Source organism: Tauraco erythrolophus, chromosome 5, assembly GCF_009769465.1.
Source record: "Tauraco erythrolophus isolate bTauEry1 chromosome 5, bTauEry1.pri, whole genome shotgun sequence".
In the NCBI taxonomy this organism is placed as follows: Eukaryota; Metazoa; Chordata; class Aves; order Musophagiformes; family Musophagidae; genus Tauraco; species Tauraco erythrolophus.
Window position 1 is genome coordinate 71213161 of NC_141469.1, and position 22140 is coordinate 71235300.

Genomic DNA, 22140 nt, shown 5'->3' on the forward strand with positions numbered 1-22140 from the left:
CAGTGCTGAAGTCTGTTACATACACTTCATATATAAATCATTTTTAAAGCTATTTTTGCGGCCATTAACTAACACGCCTTTTAAATCTTACCACAATAAATTTAAAACTTGACTATTTTTTAAAGGCAAATGTTAAAATGAAATGGTTTATGGGAAATCTCTGCTACAGATATATACCTTTGAAAAACAGTATTTATAATCAAAGTTCATACTATTCTAATACAAGATTAATAAGATTTATTAATAAAAATGTACTGATTTTTCAGTTGCTATCTACACCTTTTTTATTCCCTGCAAAAATAAAACTTAGGGGCTGTTTAAAATTTTGTTTAACTACAGTTCCTTATTTTGCACGGAAATGAAGAATAATAATGTGGGGGAAATTTCACTTTGAAAGCAGTCTTCAAAATGCTTTGCCAAGAAACATTATGCAATTAGTAAAATAATTTAGTAGTGCCTATCATACTTTGTAATATGTGCTCTCTACTCTATTTAAGTAAGTCTTAGAAGACTTTGTGCAATTTACTGTAATGCTTCTATGCATCCTTCCTCCCATTACAGAGTTCCTGTTGCTTTCTCTAGTTCATCCCAAACCTTAAGTTCATCAGTATTGCAAAAATGTGTCATTGATCAGTTCAGCTACTGATCAGTGCACATTGCAGTGCCATAAGGCAGGATTGTGTTTGACTTGTACTACACAAGATCATAAGCTTAAATTTCTTTCTATAACTGTGTTGAGGCAAACATGCTACAGTGGACCTCTCTAAGCCTGCTGTGGGCATTTTAAGTAAATTGAGTAGAAATTTCTCCATCTAAACTGCTTTCAGGGAGGCACGTTGCACTTCTTCCTCCACACTCCGAATGTAGCAGCTGTTGGCCACAGACTGGTGCACTTAATTTCATTTCTTCAAGCCTGTTCTGTTGCATCAATGCTAATTGTATTGTGGTTACACCTGTGTGATAGGGTGCATCGTACGCCATGCCCTTGAACTTTGCCTGTAATCCAAATACCACTTTTCCTTATTTGGTCAATGTCCTAAAACTTTGTCTCGCCCAGTCCGCAGGTATAGAATTTACCCGTGAAATCACTCCAGCTCAGCACCTAGGATGCACACTAATAAATCTCAAATTAGTGGCAGCCTTAAGCTCATTGCCTAGCCCAAGCTGAACCAGGAGAAACCATGAGAACATGGGATTTCCATGATCCCAGTGGGTCATTTGTTTCGTTTCATAATACATTCAAAAAGAAAAAGATCTGACAATAATAGCAGTGCCCTTTTGTAGAGGAAAGGCCTGTCCTGAATTACTTTGGAACGTGTTTAACACCTGATATCATATGGGGTTTTTTGCTCCTCTTCTAAGACTTCATACCGATTGGACTCTGGCATCTGCCTTTCTCATTGACTGAATGGCGAACTGAGGCTTTTAAAGGTAGGTGTGCTAGCTACGCTCTAGTTAAATGTCTAAAGCAGATGGCAGAAGTACCCCTCTGTGGGGCCAGATTCTTGCCTGAATGGGAGCATTTGGCAAATTGAATGAAGTATGTGGTCAGATGAAGAGGTCGAATACCGAAGACAAAGTGCTGGCTGCTGCAGCTGCTCTAACTAGATTACCAAGCAGAAGGGAAGTGTTTAAAACCTAAGTGGGTCCAAATTTGAGAAAGGGAAAAATAACTAAGCGTGACTGTCCTTCCCAGGTCATCTTCGCTGTCTCCAGGGTAAATCTTGCGCAGCTAAGGATTTGGCCCCGCTTGATCAGAGTGTTTGGTTTCTTGGGTGGAAAAAAATGCAATCCTATTAGACAACACAGAAAAATCCCTCTGAAATGTTTCTAAAGGAGTCAGTCTGCTAAACGTCTGCTAAATATGCAGAGTACACAGAATCCCTTCTGGCACCGTCTTGAGTGATGCATTTACCAATATTAATGGAGATACCAAACCATATTGCTCCACAGTTCCTCCTGCACACATTATGCTCCTAACGCGCATATGTGTATGTCAAATGCCAATTACGGGGTTTTTTTATTCCATGGTTTGAGCACCAGTGTACTTCCAAAATGCTGACTCGCCATTACCATGGCCAGACCATCCTGTGGTTTCTTCGCTCAAAAATGTTTCTCCAACCAAACAACCAAAAGTTTTGTTTCTTTGGTCTGTTGTACTGTAATCTCCGTTCTTCTGGGGATTGTATAGCTCTGTGGGTGATTTCTGTAATTCATTCTAGTCTTTCATTAGAAGTAATAGACGGTCTTAATTACAGCATGCCACATGACAAACTGGTAAAGGTGCTAGAAATGTTGCCAACAGGAAAAGAATTGGATGGTGTGAATTTTTATTAATTAAGAGTTGGCAGTACTGACGGGAAATAAGATTGGACTTGTGTCCACTGGAAACTATGTAATTTTAGTGTAGACATTTTTCTAAATGTCGTGAGTTGCATGCTGTTTGTGGTTTTAAATACTTGAAAAATTATCTGCAGCTTAAACAAAATAAAACTGACCTTTGAAGTTGAATATATATCATACAGGGAAAGGAATATGGCAATTTTCAGTTTTTCTCTTATCATTGCTTTATAAACTATAGTCTTCCTCAATGTACGTTAATTTGTGATGACCATTTACTTCATACCGTTAAGTAAGTACTCTTAGGGTATCTTAAGTTACTGCAATAAATATTACTGCGAATGTCAGTAAAGATGTAAACGGATGCATCATCTCTGCTACTTCTTGTTGGGCTCTCAAAAGCATCTGAGGGGCTGGGGTCTTACTCTTCCACTGTTGTATTTTCACAGAAGGTGCAGTGTGAAGCTGTGTGACCTGCTCCACTGCTCAGTCTTCCGAGGTTGGGCAGTTCCCCATTACTTTTGCAACGTCTCGAATAATTTCTTACACTGTTTCTTACAATTGAGAACGTGGTGTACTCATGACACTAAACTTTCTCAAGGACAGGGGAGTTGTCAAAGTTGAGGGAGAGGGAGAAAGCCCTTTCTAGACAGCTTTTTAGAGCAGGGCCCTAACAGTAGGTGCCCTTAGCCTCTGGTGGAGTGTGTTCATCGACTACAGAGAGCCCAGGCTGTGGTTAGGCATTTTGAGGAAGAGCAGACACCCAACTAGTATAGTCTTGGAACTACCCTGAGACTATCAAACTTAACTCAAGGGAGAGAGGATGATTCTTTATTTGTAGAGAATCGAAAGTGGTACCACTACAGAGAAAAATACTAAATAAGTGAGAGCCAGAGCCATATCCATATGCAATTTTTTTGTCTCTTGCTCTGAGAAAGGCAGACTGCTAAATGAAAGATGGTCACTGTTCAGATGTCAAAATATGTCTGTGGTATTTGTATCTAAAATTAGGAAAAACTCCAAACCTTTTGTGCAGAATAAATACCTGATATACCAAGTTTTCTACCACTAGCAAATGGTTGTTGGGGTTACTATGTGGGTCCTGACTGAGGCAAAGAGATGAGCAGTTAAGTCAGTGGCGTTTTTACCATGACAATACCTGCCAATCATTATCAAAAGAGAAGGCATCGGCAATAGTAGTACTCCAAAAGAGAGGAAAATAGTAATTTCTAGTTATTATTCAACTCATTGACTGCTTAGTCCAAAGCACATTTTGTTGATAAGATAAATTCAGTTAGGCTGTCAGGTTACACTTGTCCTTGGTCTGGGGGAGAGGCCGGTCCCTGAGGATTTCCTGCCAGTGCCCGCTGCGATGCTGGAGGAAAAGTAGCCGTTGTCCCCCCTCTGCACTGAGTGCACTCTCAGAATGGAGAAGGGGCAGAGAGAGCTGTGATCATTACAGGGCATTGTGCATGCATGTATATAAAGTATTTTTAAATCCCCACAGTGATAATGTTCAAGTTCTTTCTTACTCTGATGATTTGGGTATTAATTTGCTTCCTGTGATTATTTCATGTGTATATGCAGCCTATGGGGCTTTTTTTCCTTCCCCTTTGCATGTGATGTGCTAGCAAAGGAAGACAGTAATAGTCTCCTGGGATATGTACAGCTCTGTTCATGTCTGAGGTATGAAGTCAACTCAAGACCATTTTGTTCTCATAAAATATACAGCACTGCAGTTTAATGGATAATGGCATAAATGCCAAGATTTGATGGGCAGAACCATTTCACTGGGAGACGAAAAAGACTATGAGGACTGAGTGTTGGATAGAAGATATGTAAAACCATATAGAAGCAGGATCTCGTGTGCTATGGGGTAGTGATTTTGCCTAATCTGAATGTGCTAACACCTGGCACACTTGGCAATTATAAAGTAATAATACATATGAGTTTTTTTTTAAAAGTACTGATGAGGAAGCTGATGGGTTTTACAGAAAGTAATTCCACTCCTTTAGATGTGTGTTCTGTTTTTTTTTTTTACTTTTTTTTTGTACTGCTTTGGGTGATAAAGATGGTTTCCCCTCAGGTCAACAGGAACTGACTATGCGTTTGCTTCTGTTTGAGTGCATCAGTCTGGAGGGCTGAGCATTTCCAGTTCCCACTGCACCCAGGGAGAATTCTAGGGGAATGTGGCTTCAGCTCATGTTCTGGGTATGCTCTGCACTGCACTGAACTTGAGCAGAAAACTTTTATGGGAGGGAAAAAAAAAACAAAACGCACAGCACAAGGAGAAATTGCAGAAGCTGGAGCCTCTTATTTGAGTTGTCTGTATAGAAACTAAAAAAAAAAAAAAGCTGCCTAGCTGCTGTGCTGATTGCAGGTGTCTGTCTGAGAGTCGGGAACTTCAGTGCCCTTGAATCGAACCGTAAGGGTGAATTGAGCAGATTTGTTGATGTGCACAGAGGAGGAAACGACCGAAAAACGAGCGTTCTTTTTAGCAAGTAATTACCTAGGGCTTTCCTTACGCTTTCACCGAAGTGCAGGTGAGAATCCCTCGTAGGGTCTGTGTTTGAAGCCCGAGCTAAGATGGCTTGGTGTCGCCTGAGGGCTGTCTTTGAAGGGAGAGGGGAGCGTGTTTGCGCAGGCTGCTCCCGGTGCGCGGGGAAGGCTGCCTGCGTGCCGGGGAAACCCTGGACCCGCTCCTGCGTTTCACGGCTTCGCCGCTGCTGTGCTGTGAATTAATATTTTAATGCGTATTACATAATTGTTGGATTCGGGTCTTCCAACTTCCAAATCCTCCAACCCCGTTTATTCTGTTGTTTAGCCAATAGAGGGTATTTCAGCATCTTCTTCCCTGGCAAAACTGTAGTGTATTTCAAATTATGCTAAAATTAACCGCACTTTTGAAGGACTAATTTGCGCCCGTCCACGGGCTGCAATCACGTACGAGTCCAGCCAGGCTCGCCGAGGGCGACGATACAATTATAATTAGTGGAAATGAGCTTGTTTTGCTCCCGCTTGGAAAAACGTGAAGCATGTGGCACTGGGGGAACAGAGCGAGGGTTGGGGGGCAGGCTCCCGGCCTCCCAGGCGGTTTGGGAGCAGACTTAAAAAAAAAAAAAAAGAGGAGGGGGAGAAATAACCCCAACCTAGGCAGCACTATTTTATTTTTTTTTTCTCCCCCCTCTCTCTTCCCGGGGCGGGGGCGGTTTCCCGCCGCCGAGGCCCGCGGGCTCCCTCCCGGCCACGCAGCCCGCAGTGCCGCGCCGCCGCTGCGGAGGCGGGCGGGGAGGGAGGGCCGGGGCGGGCGCGGGGGGAGGCGGGGGGCGGGCAGAGGGAGGGAGGGAAGGAGGGAAGGAAGGAGGGGAGGCAGCCGGCGGGCAGGGGCGGCCGGGCTCCGCGCGGCGCAGGCAGGGCAGGGCAGCGCCGAGGCGAGCCGGGCCGGGCCGGGCCGAGCTGCGCCGAGCCGCGCCGCGCCCGAGCATGTCGGCGCGGGAGGCGGTGACCTACCTGCCGGAGAAGGGGCTGTACTGCCAGCGCCTGCCCGGCCGCCGGGCCCGCGGCGCGCCGCCGCCGCGCAAGGGGAAGCGCGCCGACACCATGGGCTTCTACGGCACCCTCAAGATGATCTTCTACAAAGTGAGTGGCCGCTTCTCCAGCCCCTCTCCCCCGGCTGCGCGCCCGCGGAGGGCGGCGGGCAGGGGCGGAGGGGCGGGGGCCGCGCGTCTTGCGCGCTGCCGCTCCGCGGGCGGAAACGTGCCGGCGGCGCGGAGCTGCCGCTCGGCGGTAGCTGCAGCGAGTGCCGGGGAGAGCTGCCAGCGCTGGGTGGCGGGTGGTGATGCGGAATACGGTCTGCTGCCCTTTTTTTTTTTTTTTTTTTTGATACACTGCAACCTCAATTATTTCGATAAATAAACGTTGTCTAAAGGAGTTGTGTTTTCCTAGCGACAGATTAAATATTTACGGGGATGTTTGCTCGGCGGTTTCTGTTTTTCAGTTACACAGATATCTTACTGATGTCTAAATCTCGTTACTAGACCTCTGCTGTAGAGAAAGTTTTCTCTTCCTCATATGGTAAACGACGTTTTTGACCGTGTATTGATTTAGCACCTTCTGAGATGCTGAAGGGTCTGCCTGTGTGGTGGACCCCATGAAAAAGTTCCCTAAAATACCTGGGGGGAAAAAAAAAACCCTACCGAAGGAAATGGTTAAATCATTATTAGGCAACAGAGTAGGGAACTGCATATTGTTTTCTTTGCTAACGCAAAAGAGTACATTACTGTAGCTGCTTGTTCTGCTGCAGGCTTCGTACTTGTTATTTTTAAGGTGTGCTTTTGGAAAACTGCGTCTCCCGCTTACGAGAAGCAGAAGAGGAAAGTGATGATGATAACCTTTCAGACAGGCAAGCTGGAAATCAAAATTTTCCTTGAAGAGGAAAAAGCCTTTCTGAAAAGTCTGTCATCAAATGCTGAAATTCATGCTCAAAACATCTTATTTATGCTTCCAGTAATTTTCATGGCTCACTCGTCTAGCACAGCGATAAAAAATGGTATCCATTATTTTTCAGTGATGCTTACAACTGGTTTTCTTGGGGGAAACACAGGGGGCTGCTCCTCCTGTGGTGTGGGGAAGCAGCAAGGGTGAGGGTGGTGATTTGGCAGTGCTCAGGGTGGTTCTGGCTGAATGCTTGTCTGGTGAAACGCTGTGGAGTGAGTGTCCCATGTGAGGCACGGGCAGGAAAACACAGCTACAAGGCAAGCTCTTCTGGTTGTGTTGTAGCTGTTACTGTAAAAAGGAGACTAGTTAACTTCAGTTAGCTTTCCTTTGTAATCACTAATGAAGTGAAACATAAGATCTGCAACTGTTTTTAAGGAAAGCCATAAAGGTATTTTAAAATTAAAAAAAAACCAAACACAAACAAACAACAAAAAAAAGGAAAACAAAAACCACAACAAAAGTATATGAACTGTAAGCTTTAGAGAATCCTCCTGTTTTTTGGCGTTTTGTATTTAGGCAGGTAGACTGATACAGTAAATGGTTAAATAACTACGTTATAATGCGACATTAAAAAAGATCAAATCAGTGGTATCAGAAAGATACCAACTTTTAAACTGTTTCTTAAACATGAAATTTTGAAAAAAGGGAGCAAATGGTCAAACTAAAGTCTGAATGGTTACACAGGTAGTTTCTGCATTTTGCAGCTCACAGTCACAAACAGCAGTAAGCATCCTTCTGCTGGCTAAAAAAAGAAAACCAACAGAAAACTCAGGAATTGCATTTGGCATACATGTTTCGTTGAGTCCAAAAGCCTGTGGTTAAAGATTACCCAAATATGTAGAAAGTAATCTTTATTCGTCTGACTGGATAAATATGGCTTTCACTGGTTTCCATCTCTGGTAATTTTTGCAGACTGGCTTCCCCTTTTAGCAGCTGCCCTGCTCGTTATTTGGTTTTGATCATATCTAATTGCGGGTGACATTCAAGACTGAGGTTTAGTGTTTTTCATTCTTACCCTTCTTGTAAAAACGTCGGCTAATCTGTCAGTCAGTTTTACTGCAGTTTTGGAAACGTTTTCAATGAACAACTTTAAAATAAAAGGGTAAACAGAAGGAGAAAAATAGATTTGAATTCTTTTTTAGGCCGCTAAAGTGAGTATTTGGTTTAAAACACAGACAGGCTACCTAAAATTTAACCGTTTCTTAGCAATGAACCTGAACACAAAGAACGAAGGGGTTTGGTTTAGTTCTTTCCCTCCCCACCCAGGAGAGCAGAGAGAGAACAGTTCTGTAAATAAACCAACACAGAGTTCTGCACACTTTAACATTGGAAATTTGGAAATTAGAAGAACGTAATTCCAATAGGCTTTGGACCCTAGAACAGCAATACTGTATACATGCAACGTATAAAACATGTATCAAATGTTGTTGAAGCTAGAAACTAAAATGTTGCTTTGATTCATCTTGTGAGCGTCAACTTTGTTGAAATTCGATAGTAAAGTAAAAGTAAAAATGGAGTAATTTTATAGAAGTACGCGTAAGTAAGGTTGGTCATGTAACTAAATGCGTGTTGTTACTCTTTTTCCCTCACCTTGCAGATGAAGAGAAAGTTGGACCATGGCTCCGAGGTCCGTTCTTTCTCTCTGGGAAAGAAACCCTGCAAAGTCTCAGAATACACAAGGTAATTAAATGCAATAACAGATCGCTGGATGCTGATTCTTGCGTATATCCTGTCTTTCCAATTGCTAAGCCTTGTTTATGGCTCTTCTTAATGTTACAGCACTGTAAAGCAAAGAAAGGGTGGTATCAGCATTTGTATATTGCTCAGCTAATTTAAATTACGTGAACTGAAGATGAGTTTTAACGAAGTAGCCAGACTTGCATTTCTTTGGTTGGGGTTTGTGTTTCATTCTAAATATAGTGTGCCCGTTTTCTTAGAGACTTTTTGAGGGCTGAAGCATTCCTGGGAATAAAATCAATCAGGTTTTTAAAAAGGGACATAATGATAAACCCTAAGACTATTACAAACTGTCATCAAATGTATCACTTTGCTATGGTAACAGGAGTGAGCGAATGGAAATTTATGTAGGCAGAGCAGGCCATCTCCTCTTAACAGGAACACACACGTACTTGTTATCCACAGTACGGAATCATTACGGGTTCTAGTCTGCTTCCTTACTACTCCTGAACATCACACAGCTGCTGCTGTTCCGGTCAGATGCTTTGTGGGGTAAAGTACTCCTAAACGTGAGGAGCAGTGGTGGAGTAGGGCCCTGGATGCACGCCTTAAAACTGCAGTTCTTCCCATGTAGTTGCTGTAACAATGGTGCTCGAATGTCGTGCTGCTTCTCATCCTGTTTGAATTTACACCACTTCACGTTTTTTCCCTGCAATAAGCATCAGCGCTCCCACAAGTACCACGCTCGCCTCCCAAAACTGTCTGGGGATGTTACTTCTTTTGAGCATGCTATAGTAGTGTTCAGTCACTGATGGATTTTTCACAAGTAATTTGGATTTTATTTCTCTTCCTTTAAGAGGTTTATCAGGCGATGAATGAAAAGTTAGGATAGTGTGGGGAAGCAGGCCCCAGGGTTGCTTTTCAGATGTGTAAATGCTGGAGTAGAGAAAGAGAAGTGATGTCTTGTTGCTGAGAGGCACATGTTGCAGCTTCCACATCCCTCTCAAATTGGTAGCTTCTCTGGGTTTCTAAATCAGTCTAACGGAAGAACACTCTTGTTGGCCACCAGTTCTTCATGTGACACACTGTACCCTGCACTCCCGTAAAAGCAGGCAGTTCAGCAACAGAGTACACTTTTTGTCACGTGTATCTGTCAGATTCAGAGGAACCACTGGCCTTGTCCAGCTTCTGTAGAAACCTGACTGGCTGTTTCAGGCAAGTGAAAACATACAGGAAAAATAAAGCACAAACAAAAGTCTTGCGGTTTAATCTCAGGTCAAAGGAAAGAGGCTTTTAGATCTTGTTTTGAATAACTGTTTTTGACTGAAAACCAGTTTACAGCAGCAGAAGTTGAAGTGTAACTGTTCTACTGGGGCAAGCTCAAGGCTGCGTATTGCTCAGATCCAATATAAGCCAATTTTAAGAGTCTTATTTTGGACCTTAAATGATAGGCCTTCTGCTGGATCTCTGTACAGGTGATGAGGAGTAGGTTGTAAAACCAGATTTTATTTTAAAAATACTTTCAATTGACATCGCTTGAATTTTAGGTCATTATTGGCTTAAAAGAATCCTTAAATAACATCTGATCCTCTGTCTTTTAAACTGTTTGATTATATTTTATTTAATAATGCTTAGACAAATGATGTAGTTCTTGTGTCTGCTTGTTTCCATTTTCTATAGGATCAGATAGTCTTTAAAATTGACAGGCCTGATGAACTTTCTTTGCATATAACAGGTAAAGCCAGTAAACAAAAGTCATTAAGAGGATCCTTCGTCTGTGAAACAGTATTTTTATATCAGCTTCTGTTTCTGTTATTACTCAGCAAAATTAACAGTTAAAAATAAGCCTGTTCAAACCAATCTTTACTTTCCTTTACCAGTTTGGGTAAATGTTAGGACATGCTATGATCATCCTCCAGAACAAGGAAGAGTGGAGTGAAATATTTGTAGATTATGATGAGATAAATATTAAAAGGAACTTGCCTTGCATCATTCGAAGCTATTCCTGTAGTCAGTAAAACCCTGAAGCTCATACCTACTAAAAAGCTGGATTTATCATACACAAAAGCGAAGCGATTTCTGGAGTCCCACACTGTATTTAAAATTTTCATGCTTGTGCAAACACTACTGGAGTTCCAAATTTCCTGCTAGGGAATACAACTTTGATATTCCGTGAATGAAGTACTTTACATTATGTTAAAAAAAAAAAAAAAAAAAAAAAAGAAAACCCAGTCAGCTGTATTTCTTTAGACTCCTACAATAGCAGCTTAATCCCAGCTCTTTTATAAGCTCCTTCCCATACGAATGAGGTGGTTTTAACATGTCAGAGTGAAAAAATCAAACTGTAATTCAGGGAGCACCTTTGGCTCCTTTTCCCTCTTCTCCTCCATCCCCCCCCCGCCCCCACTTTAAATCCTGTGTCACTCCATCAACATGCAAACTTTAAAACACTGTATAGAGTATTTCAAAGCACAGTTCCAAACCACCAAGCCACTAGAACTGCTTGATACTACTAGCTCTTTGTCAACAAAATATATTAAGAGCTAAAAATAGATTTTTTTTTTTTTTTTTTCCCCCTGTTTGGCGATGAAGCAGCACTAGCGCATTTCACATACAGGTGAGACTCTGAGCTCTGGCTTCCTACATCACTGGTCAGAAGGCACAAATGCAGCCCAGAAGGAAAGGAAATACTCAGGCAAGGAAAAGAATATATTAAACCTGCATCTTTATAGACAACCTGCTGGCCAATTAACAGAGTGGTAATTTTTCAGCCTTGAAAGGTGATCCCCATTTTCCCTCTAGCCAGAATGTTAGTACTGCAGTGGTAGAAACAGGTAGATTTATGGAAGTGAAGGAAGTGACCCCCTGAGTGACCAACAGAACAATTTTTCATGTTAGCGCTTTTGCATAAAGTTTAACAGTTTAAGTAGCGGTTGCAACTTCTGTACTAGATTTCCTTTTCTGCAATAGACTTCTAAATTTTCCTTCATGTTTTACACGTGACTGTCACTTTTTATTTGTATTGTAGTACTACGGGGCTGGTGCCATGCTCTGCCACACCTACTACTTTTGGGGACCTGAGGGCAGCCAATGGCCAGGGACAGCAACGTCGCCGCATTACATCTGTGCAGCCACCAACGGGCCTTCAGGAATGGCTGAAAATGTTTCAGGTAACCAGTTCTTAGGCAAATAAGTATCTGAAGCAGCTTACCTCCATGATTTAAGTAAAAGGCTGCTTCAGTAAATGCAGTTCTCCTTATACATCCCAGAATGTTCTGTCATTGATTTTGTGTACTGTTGCAAAAACAAACGGGCATCAACTTTAAGGAATTGTTGTGCCCTGTTTTAGTGAGTTACTGTAGAGAGATTCACAAAAAATAACTGCTTTCTCTGGTTCCTTAATAAAATAACCCTTCCTGTTCGGTGCTTTCACATTTTCTGCAAAGTCTGTCCAACACGTAAGGGCTGCCTCCATGGCCTCAGGCTGACTTGAGACGTTTTCACTTGGAGACTAGTAAGCGTTAGTGCGTGGTTTGCTTCAGTGCAGGTATAGCACTAAATTTGTCAAATGTCCGATGTCTTCTAAGAACAGAAATAAAAGTTTGGCAAAAATAGATTAAAAGGAAACTCGTGTATTTTTACTGATCTTTGTATACTGAACACAGCGTCAGCCAGTCCATGGATACACAATTGAATGGAGGGGGGAAAGAGGTTTTCTGTATCTTTCCAACAGCCTTCAGCAACGCCTAAAACTTAATCTGACCAAAAAAAAAGGTGTGAGGGACAGTGATCTGCACCACTTGCACAGGTCGAAATGGAAATCTGCATGGACACCAATCTATAGCACCAATGCCAGTTTTGTGTATGTTAATTCAGAGTTTGGGGTGGGCCTCTGCACCCATTCCATCTCCTGTTCCATGGAGATCTCTTCACTGTGCAGTTTTGCTTTGTATTTTTAAGAAGCAGAGATGAGGCCTAGTCATTGATTTGAAAAACGGAAATGTTATGTCTTCCTATCTTGATTAATAAACTTACTTCTAAAAACATTTTCAAAAGGAGTAAGTCATACAGGCATTGTTCCAGTTACTACAACAGGCAAAGATAGAACAGCAGTATTGTAGCTACAGGAGCGAGCGTACAAATTTGCAGGCAAGAGCGTGCTTTTGGCCTGATTCATGCTGCCACATAATACCATTGATCTCAATCACTGTCAGTTCTCAATATTAAAATAATAATGTAGAACTCCTTCCCTCTTTCTTTTTACACATTTATGATCTGCTTAAAACAGTGGAAGTTTGGAATTAAGATATTCTTGTGCACATCATTGAATTTCTTTAAAATATTCAAATTTAATTATTATGGTGTATTTTTTTTGAGACTGTTCATAGAAATATGTCATCTTAACCCCTAGGAATCATATTTGAATGGTACTTTGTATATATGATAATGTCATACTACATTGTATTTTAACATTTTGTAATGTTGAAGTCTTTGCACTAACAAAAGCCATTTTGTTATCCGCAATGCACAACGTGTGTTTTCTTGCATAAAATTGCTAGTTATCAATAGTTACATATTTTTAAAAAAAGGTTGTGAAAGGCTGAAATGTTTGAGAGGGTGATGCAGACATGCTTGGCAGTAAAAGCAATGCTATCTACTGTTTAGTCAGCATAAGGAAGAGAAGTCTGTAAGCCCATGGAAAGTTGTTGCTATTTTAGGGTCCCAAATTTGGGGTTAGTAATGTAGAAACCATACTTTAATAAATATCTAATTAGATACTTTTGACTTTTCAAAATACTTAGTTACAGAACTAAGTTCCTAAATGCCGATCTGTACTCTTGTGAGAGAGAGGCCTCTGATAACTGGAGATCATCGAGTAGCACTTACTGGTCACTTCTGTCACTGGTAGTTTTTATTGTGTTCACAAAAGGGAGTCCCTTATTTTAGGACCAAAAGCTTTCAAAGTCACATAGCTGCATCGCAGTGTTACATCTGCTTGGCTAATGCCACGCTGCCTTGTTTTCTCTGTGCTTATTTTGCACGTGAATTTTATTAAAGGGGTAAGGCTTAAACAGTCACGTGATAAAAGCACTGTCTTAAACTAAGGGGAGCTGACTCTGCCCAAAGGGTGGAATTAAACGGCACGTGAAGCGTCATTCTTGCAGTACAAAGTTTTTCCTGTACAGAAACAGGAGGGCTTTCCGTTATGTACTGTATGCTTGCTAAGCCTGCTTAATAGCATTGTCTCATTTTATATGAAAATATATTTCCAATTAATTCTAAAGCTGAATTTCCAGGGACATGTTAGCTGGACATAAGTACTGTTTCAAGGTAGCACTGTCCTTTGGCATAGAAGCTGGCAGTCACAAGTGACACTCAGTTATTTCGAGGCCTCTCACCTGTACCTTGGCCTTCAGTTGTTCTTCTATGTTATCTTTTCAAATTAGAAAGCAAGACCACTTTTCAAATATTAAGAAAGCTTAAGATAGTCTTTAAGATTTTTTTTTTTAATTTATTTTGTTTATGTTACTGCTGCTGTTAAGTTTTATAGTTGATCTAAGCCTTTCATTTTGAAAGTGACAAGAAAACTAATACAGAAGAGAGAAACAGTTGGAAGGGTAGTTGCACTTTCCCTTTAAAAATGAAGATGTGTATTGATTTCAATGAAATGTTAGTCTGGAAAGAAAAATAGAAAAGCATTTTGATAGGTTCAAACCATTTAATTTCTTAAAGGCCTCTCTATTTTTGCTGTTTAGCAGTGGCTCTTGGCTTCAGGTCTGTTTAATATCCACTATAAGATCTTGAAAACTCAGCGCCCAAATGTATCTTCATGAAATTTTTTTCTTTTACAAGAAACTTTATTTTATTTGGATCAGGATATATTTTTTAAGTCACCAAATTGCTTGCCACGAGGAAAAAAAAATCAGCTGCATACTAAGTTCAGTCAGAGATGGTACTGCTTTAAAAATGGTTCTCTCTCTCTTCATTCTTCCTACTTCACATACTTCATGTTGGGTTTTATTTAAGTAATGTGATTAAAAATTGCATTTTCTTGGAATATTGGTGTTGAAAAGTTGTTCCATATGCAGTATAGACAATCACTTTGAGTAACTAGTGAACGCTATTATTTTACCTAAAACTGGAAGCATTTTTTTTCTCAGCAGTTTAGTGTCCAAAATGCTTTTGCCATTTCTGGCTGGCAAGAGTACTGTTCCTTTCTTTTACATAAGTAGTTGGCTAAGCCACCTTAATTCAAATTACTTACCATTCTCCATTTCTTGTTCTTCCAAAGACACTCATGAATGCGTCAATGTGCGACACAGTAGTCCACTTCTTAGGTGAAGCAGGCGGTAAAGACTGTACCATAACCAGCCTGGCAGCGTTTTCTGCTCCGTACGCCTGTGGTGGGTCTGGGTCAAGGGTTCGGTGTTTCCGTACCGCTCCTGTGCACAGAACGGGGAAGATCCGCACTACAACAACACACTGCTTTTGGCTGTATCACCCTTACCAGCGAGTTTTAGAGGAACAGTGCAGACTTAAAGCAGGTCTCCTGAATATCCCTGCTTATTGCCCGTTGGTTTGGGTCTCAGGGCCATTTTTGATACATACAAACTAGACTTCTTTCTGAAGAAACTCTGTGTTGTCCAACCCGTGGCAGGGACATAAGGATCTGAAACAGTTGCTGCTCCTCTGGACAGGTTCACATCATGTATGTGTTGACTGTGACGTGAACCCCTCCTGTTATGACGAACCACTTGCTGATGTGGATGGTCTGTCTTTCGTAGATTTTGCTTATGGGCTATTTTTATCCAGACTGAGATACCTTTGAGGTGGAGGATGGCCGGGTTGTCATTAACTGATCCAAGAGTCGGACAGAAGCAAGATCCAGAAGAGCCCTTCCTGCCGGTCTCTGTAATGACAGAACTCGGTAATGGAGAACAGCACCCCGAAATGAAAGCTTTTCAAATAGGTGTTCTAAATATACTTATAATAGAAAAAGGATCTAATTGCTACAAACTGTGATTGTACAAATTGGAGCTAGCAGATGAGAGCTGTGCAGTAGAAAAGCATAGATCATGGAAGAGTAAAGGTACAGAAACAGAAGATGGTGGAAGGATAGGTGGCAAGCCAGACGGGAGGGATGAGGTGGATGTTGTGAAAGCAGCAAAGCTGCTGTTTGTATTGATGACAAAGCTGTTTTGCATGCCTGAAAAAGAAAGGAAAGACATTTAAACATAATACCACGGGGGGAAAATGAAGGGATAGTTTTCAGGTGGGGAGTGCCATGGTTGCAGCATCCGCGTTACTGAATGAAGGGATGGTGTGAACCAGCTAGAAGGCCTGGGCTGACAAACCAACACCTCCCTGGGGAAATGGGAGGGAAGAGGGGGAATGTTTGTTTAGGAATATCAAATCATTCAAAGAGCAGTATCAGCAGTCCCTGCTGGATTTCCATGCATGTGAATGAATGCTGGAGTTAACCTTTTCTAGGGGAAGCCCTGCCCATAATAAAAATCTTATTTTAGTTTTACGTTAAAATTCAACTTAAGTTTCGAAGACAAGGAAAACCAATTAAATGTGGTTTAAAGATAAAGTATATTCTTTACAAGGATCTTCAAATTGAAATGGAATCACCTGGTAGAAATCCAGGGTATCTGGACAGTACACCACATGTCTCAGAAGTCTCTGGTCATCTACAGTGTTTGAAACTTTTCAAACTGTTTGGCACACATGTACTTTTTTTTTTTCTCTTCCACATTCGTTCACTGTTGTTTTTTATCAAAGCCACAAATTTATTTCATCCCCTCTCCACTCAGTGCACACATGCAACGTTTTTGCAAACAGATCAAGCTGTGGGGCCCAGAAACAGTAATTTACTGGTCCTGCCTTAGGTAACGCAAACAGTTGTGTTCATCTGGCAAGGCTTCATCCCAGTTTTCCATGCCAGACGTTTCCCTCAGAGACCCCTTACCAACTGTAGCTGGAGGTTTATTTGCTTAAGTGAAAGACTAAGGGGACAGTGTCCTAGAGAAAACATTTTGTAGCAGCTGATTGCTTAGAAAGAGCCTTAGGAAGCTGCCTGTAGCCACCCTCTAATGATGAATGGACAGATGAAAGAGGGTACTGCTTTTATTCATTAGCATTTCTTTCCCATTCTTGAATCTTTTCCCTTTTCTCTTCAGACCTGTATTATATTTTAAAAACAGAAATGTCTAAGTGTAAGAGAGTTGCAGGTGTAGATAGTGTACAGTGAAATTATTAATCAATAACATGTTCATAACTGCTAGCAATGTTTGCCACAGCAAAAACCAGTGCTCTTCAGGTTGAGTTGTTCTAATTTAATAAATGTAGCTGCTTATAAATTAAGGGTAGGCTGACCTTGGAAATTTATATTATAAGGAAGTAGCCCAGGTATTACTTCCCCTTCTAATTCTCCTTAATTCAAACACAGCTGACAGATGAGATTAAAGATTGCAAACGTTTGTACCTCACACTGGCTGAGCTCTGGGTTAATGAAACGAACAGCAGTTGGAAAGTTGGTGAGATAAACAGTTCTTCAGTGCGTGATTTATGGAGAAGTGCTCTGTGATGCAAATGTTTCTATTGAAAGAAATTTATAATAAAAGCTGTTTATAACAGCCCTGCTGCAATTTATGCTGAGACATTCTTGTTTCTTTTTAATATTCTGAGGTATTGAATGTGAGACACGGAAGAAACCCTCATTTCATATGGTAACAATCCACATACACGCACACGGAGGGGCAATATTTTCTTGCCAGCTTAGACCATCTTACCAATTGCCAACAGCCTGTGCAAAGGCCCAGGTCATAGGCACTTCCTCCCCTCCTCTGTGAGGGTGGGCTCTCCAGTATCTGCCACACATTTGCCGTGGAGCAAGAGCGTGTCACTGGGGCAAAGAAGCTGCTACGCGCTGCCCGTCCCGGCAGGTGCTTGCTCCGTAGTTAAGACAGCTCGAAGGTGCTCCACCGCCCTGATGGGATGGGGTCACCTGAAAGTCAGGTGGGTCGTCATGTGGGTAAATGATGCTTTTCTTGACATCTTAAGTATTTTGACATTTTAGTTAGGGAGAAGTGGTGCAACATGATGACCTTTCTACATTGAGTAAAGCAGGGTATTTATCTGCTTTGCATTCACTTTCAAAAGTTCCACCACCTCCTTCGCTTGCCTCATTGTTCTGCAGAAACTTCACAATATACAAACGTCATTGTGTTGTGGAGACCAGAGTTACTTGTCAGAATCAAATCCAGAGAACAGAAATTTAGAGCATGAGTAATAAAGGTCCTGAGTTATGTGGCAGAATAATACAGAAATCTTAATTGCAAGGTATCTTGCCTTTTTTTGTTTTTTTTTTAGTCTCAGTTAGCCTCTTACCATAACTGCAATATCATTTGTATGTGCTAATTTACTTGTAAATGTCACTCTAGAAGACATTCAAGAGTATGAATGTGAATCTGCTCTCAAAAACTGTGATGTCTCATTTTCTCTCCTCTCTAAGGCTTTACTTATGCTCTAATTCTGTTGATAAATCAGTTAGTGGTGGCTGTTGTTTTTTCCTGTAGAAATTTTTTTCTTTAAATTGTTTTCACATAACAAATCAAACTCTGTGATGAAAACAGATGAGTTTAAGATGTGCTTTTCAGATGTGGAGTATATTCAGTTATTAATTTTTTCTACAAATGATGCTGCTAAATTCTCAGATGAGCGCTGTATTAAAATCTTCAAATTTGATGGTGCCCATTAGTAAAAATGTGAAGTAGGAAAATTACCAATCAAAATTCCCTGTTTATTCAAGTATACTTAGAAAATATACATTGGTTTATAGCCAGGATTCTGACATTACAACGTTTTCACTTAGGGACATATCATAGTATTAAGCAGGCAATAAGCTAATGCACTGTTAGAGACAGTTTCTTTCCTTTCCTCTCGTTTCATTTAGTTTTTGGTCTACCAGATGAAACATAAAGGTTAAAAGTTATCATCTCACTTGAATGCACAATGGAGAAAGACGGAGAGGGAGCGCGTTCTGTTGCAGCCCCTTCGTTGTCAGTAATATGTGTGTAGATTTCATCAACTTCAAAAGAAGCTTAATTAATTTAATTATTATTATTAAATATTATTATGTATTTAATTGCTAATCTGTATGTGTGTGTATAACAAATCCTTTCTTAGCTTATGAATCAACGTAGCAATTTTCAATATTTTCTGTTGATTAACTTCTCATTTTTGTGTAATCAACATGAGCATTTATCTCGCTGGCTTTTTATATGCTCTTCATATGCTTGTATATAGGCCGACAAGGAAACTTTACTTCCCTTTTTGGCAAAGCAGCAGCAGTGATGAGTATAAACCAAACCAGTATATTAAACTAAGCTTACTGTGTCTTTTTTTTTTTTTTTTTCCTTGCAGAGCTGGAGTGGACCAGAGAAATTACTTGCTTTAGATGAACTGATAGATAGTTGTGAACCAACACAAGTAAAACACATGATGCAAGTGATAGAGCCCCAGTTTCAAAGAGACTTCATTTCCTTGCTCCCAAAAGAGGTGAGAAATAACGGGTTACTGTTGGACTGTGAGTACCTCAGCTGCCACCTTTGAAAAACTTCCATGCTGATCCTGGCATTCAGTTTTGCCAACTAGTGGTGTAAACTGATAGAGAGGTCCCCACTGTTCGGTACACTGCCATAACGTGGCAATTGTAATTTCAGATTAACATACCTTTATTTCTTGATAGGCATTACATACCTGGAAATACAGATGACTCCTTGAAACAAAATCCCAGTAACTTAAAAAATATCTCTGTCTTATTGGGCTACGGTGCTTTTTTTTTTTGAGAACTAATTCTGTTAGGGCACACACACACACACACACACACATATATTTCCTCTGGATGCAAGACCTTTCTGCACATTATTCTGTAAGTATAATCATTATTGTTTAATGCTTTAGGTGATGAGGTTTTTGTGAATATTATCTTTGAATTTATTTTAAACAAATTGAGCCTTAAAATCCCTACTAAAAAAAACCAAAAATAAACCCAGAAAAGCACTTCACACTAAGGATAAAGCCAAACCCTAATTAAGAACATATCCTACTGTAAATCCCTTACTGCAAATCAGATCATATTGTATCAGGTTAAAGAGAAACTAAGATTTAGATTTCGGCGTGTGTGCTTTTCATCATGTGTAACTAAATGCTTTCCACAGGGGAGTAGTTCTTGATGTCCTTACAACTAGAACGTGAGAGTGGATATGACAGATTATAAACCCAGTTTGCTACAATTATTAAATGAATATATTTTAGTTCATCTAGAAATGGTACTTCTGACCTTGATTGATTTTAGGGAATTGGAAATTGTTCTGTTATTTGAAGTGGGGAGAAAGTCTTATTTTCTTTTGCCCAAGCTACCACATGTTGGGTTTTCCATGTGAAAATTTTCATGAGGGCTGCAGTCTTTGTAAGTCTTCAGTTACTAACACATTGTAAAGCAAGTTCTTGAAAGCTACCCTGGTGCTAGCCTTTGGTCGCAGTGTTTAATGTAGTCTTACTACCTGAAGACTCTTCTGTATCTCTATTTCTTGGCATTTTTTCTGATGCATATCCTATTTTTGAATACTTAAATGTACAAGACCCATCTTTCCTTTTATATACTGCTACATCTTCATGAGTCAGGAAGTGTCACAGCCTACCCTTGCTGGGTACCATTTGTAAGGGCTGGAAGCAGTTTATGCAACGAATATTAACTTACTTCACGTGACATGAGATTAGTATTTACAGAAGCATTAACCGTGGCAGCCACTTTCATAAATGGAAAGAACACTGAGGGAGGAGGTGAGCTCAGTGAGACCTCTGCATGGTTGCCGTGTGCCATGTTTCTAGAGAAGCTGTCCAAAGCAGCCGAAGCTCGGAGGTGGAGGAAGGCAGCAAGACTTGATAGTTTGAGAAGACAGAAGATGCTTTGCCACTTCTGCATCTATTAAATCTGAAAATTAATTCACAATTGATAACAGTAACTCACAGCTCAGTTGTCTTTGCATGATTTACTGGCAAAACTAATTCAAGCACAGCCAGTGATCTAGTTATGCTGTAACTGATGATCATGTTATTATTTCAGTTTTAGCAATTTCTTCACGGGGAAGATGTACTATTTAGCTGTAAAACTTTCTTTCTCATTTATGTTTCTTGACTCCATTGTAAGCTACTCGTGTTTAATTTGTTTAATTTATTTCTAGTGTTTGTTCTTGCCTCTTGAAACCAGAATATTGTCAAGTGCTTAGCTTCATGAAAGGCTGACTTCACCAGTGAAGCTTAAGTAATTTTTGCTTCCAACCCCCAGTCACTGTCACCAAAATTAAGCAAGTTAAACAAAAAAAAACATCGAGCGAACTCCACCATCTCCTCTGCTTTTTGAAGATCATTCTTCACCCACATCTCCTAAGCGATGCTGTCCCCAGCTGCTTACACTGGCTGCAGCAGGGGGTTATGAACTGAGCTGTGGGGGCGAGAATAAGTTTTTGGGGTCAGTAGTTCTGTAAACAGGCTGCCCTGTCAAAGCCAGCATCGTGTGAAAACACGCTCTCCTGAGTTGTCCCTCCGCATTAACATCTATAGTTATCTCCAGTGCTGTTGGTTGCAACACAAGGATTCTGTTACCTAACCTGAACAAGATGATGATTTGGACAGGAGGGCTTTTCTTCAAAACTGTTTCCAGCAATGCAAAGACAGTAACTTAATAGCTGAATAACCAAGAAAATATTTGCGTTCCTCCTGAGGAAACATGCAGTCAAACAATTAATCTGAAATGAATACTCCTGTTCTCTTGCTGAGACTTTAGAAGTAATTATTGAAATTACTTGTTTGTGAAAACCAGGTCTAGAAACCAACAGACTAGGAGTTTTGCTGAAATCAGCCACAGAAAACTTTGTTGGTGCCATGTGTGTGAGTGAAGAAAGGTGAGAGACTGCTTATTGTTGGGTATTATTAACATGGTGAGCAGTCACAGTTGAGTCAGAGGTCAGATCTTTACTACCTGAAGTTTTCTTACAACTAGATCCATGAGCTGAGACAAAGGGACGTTGTCTTTTATGCACTGCTAATCTTAAAGTCAACTGTGGGCTGTGTTGACCCTTGATGACTATTTAGATAAATATAGTCTAAAATAAATGTCACCCATATGTAACCTGTTTTAGAATCAGTTGGCTCACAGGTTTTAATTAACACCATCTTAGCAAGCATCCGTATCTGTATAGATAGGACAAGTGATATTTAAACAAACTCTGCTGTCAGTTAAGGAACATCCAGCCAAAATGGGAAGGATCTTTTCCATGTTTGAGTCCGGCCGCATGCAGGACTATCTGATGTGTGTTAGGAAACAGCACGTCTTAAGTCATGGTACATACCAGGAATCAAGACAGAAAGTCTAAAAGGATGGGTACAGTTGTTGCTCTCGTAATAGAGCACCTCACGCCAGATCCTAAAGACTGACTCCCTGAGCAGGGACAGAAGGACGATTCCTCAGCTGATGCCCTGGGGTGCATACGGGATCTAATGCATAACGTAAGACACAGGTCCCTCAAACATGGAGTCCTTCGCGCTCTACATGAGCTG

The 22140-nt window shown here is 40.8% G+C and overlaps 1 protein-coding gene across 3 annotated transcripts in view; it reads left to right on the top strand.

Annotated features, from left to right (window-relative positions):
- The window catches only part of FBXW7 (F-box and WD repeat domain containing 7), a 180377-nt gene that overhangs the window by 140498 nt on the left and 17739 nt on the right, over nucleotides 1–22140 (top strand). For all 3 annotated transcript variants that reach the window (XM_086611548.1, XM_086611546.1, XM_086611547.1), the window contains 3 exons: nucleotides 8435–8517; nucleotides 11543–11684; nucleotides 18943–19077. In XM_086611548.1, the coding sequence (XP_086467674.1) occupies nucleotides 8435–8517; nucleotides 11543–11684; nucleotides 18943–19077 (360 nt within the window). The remainder of the gene's footprint in view (nucleotides 1–8434; nucleotides 8518–11542; nucleotides 11685–18942; nucleotides 19078–22140) is intronic.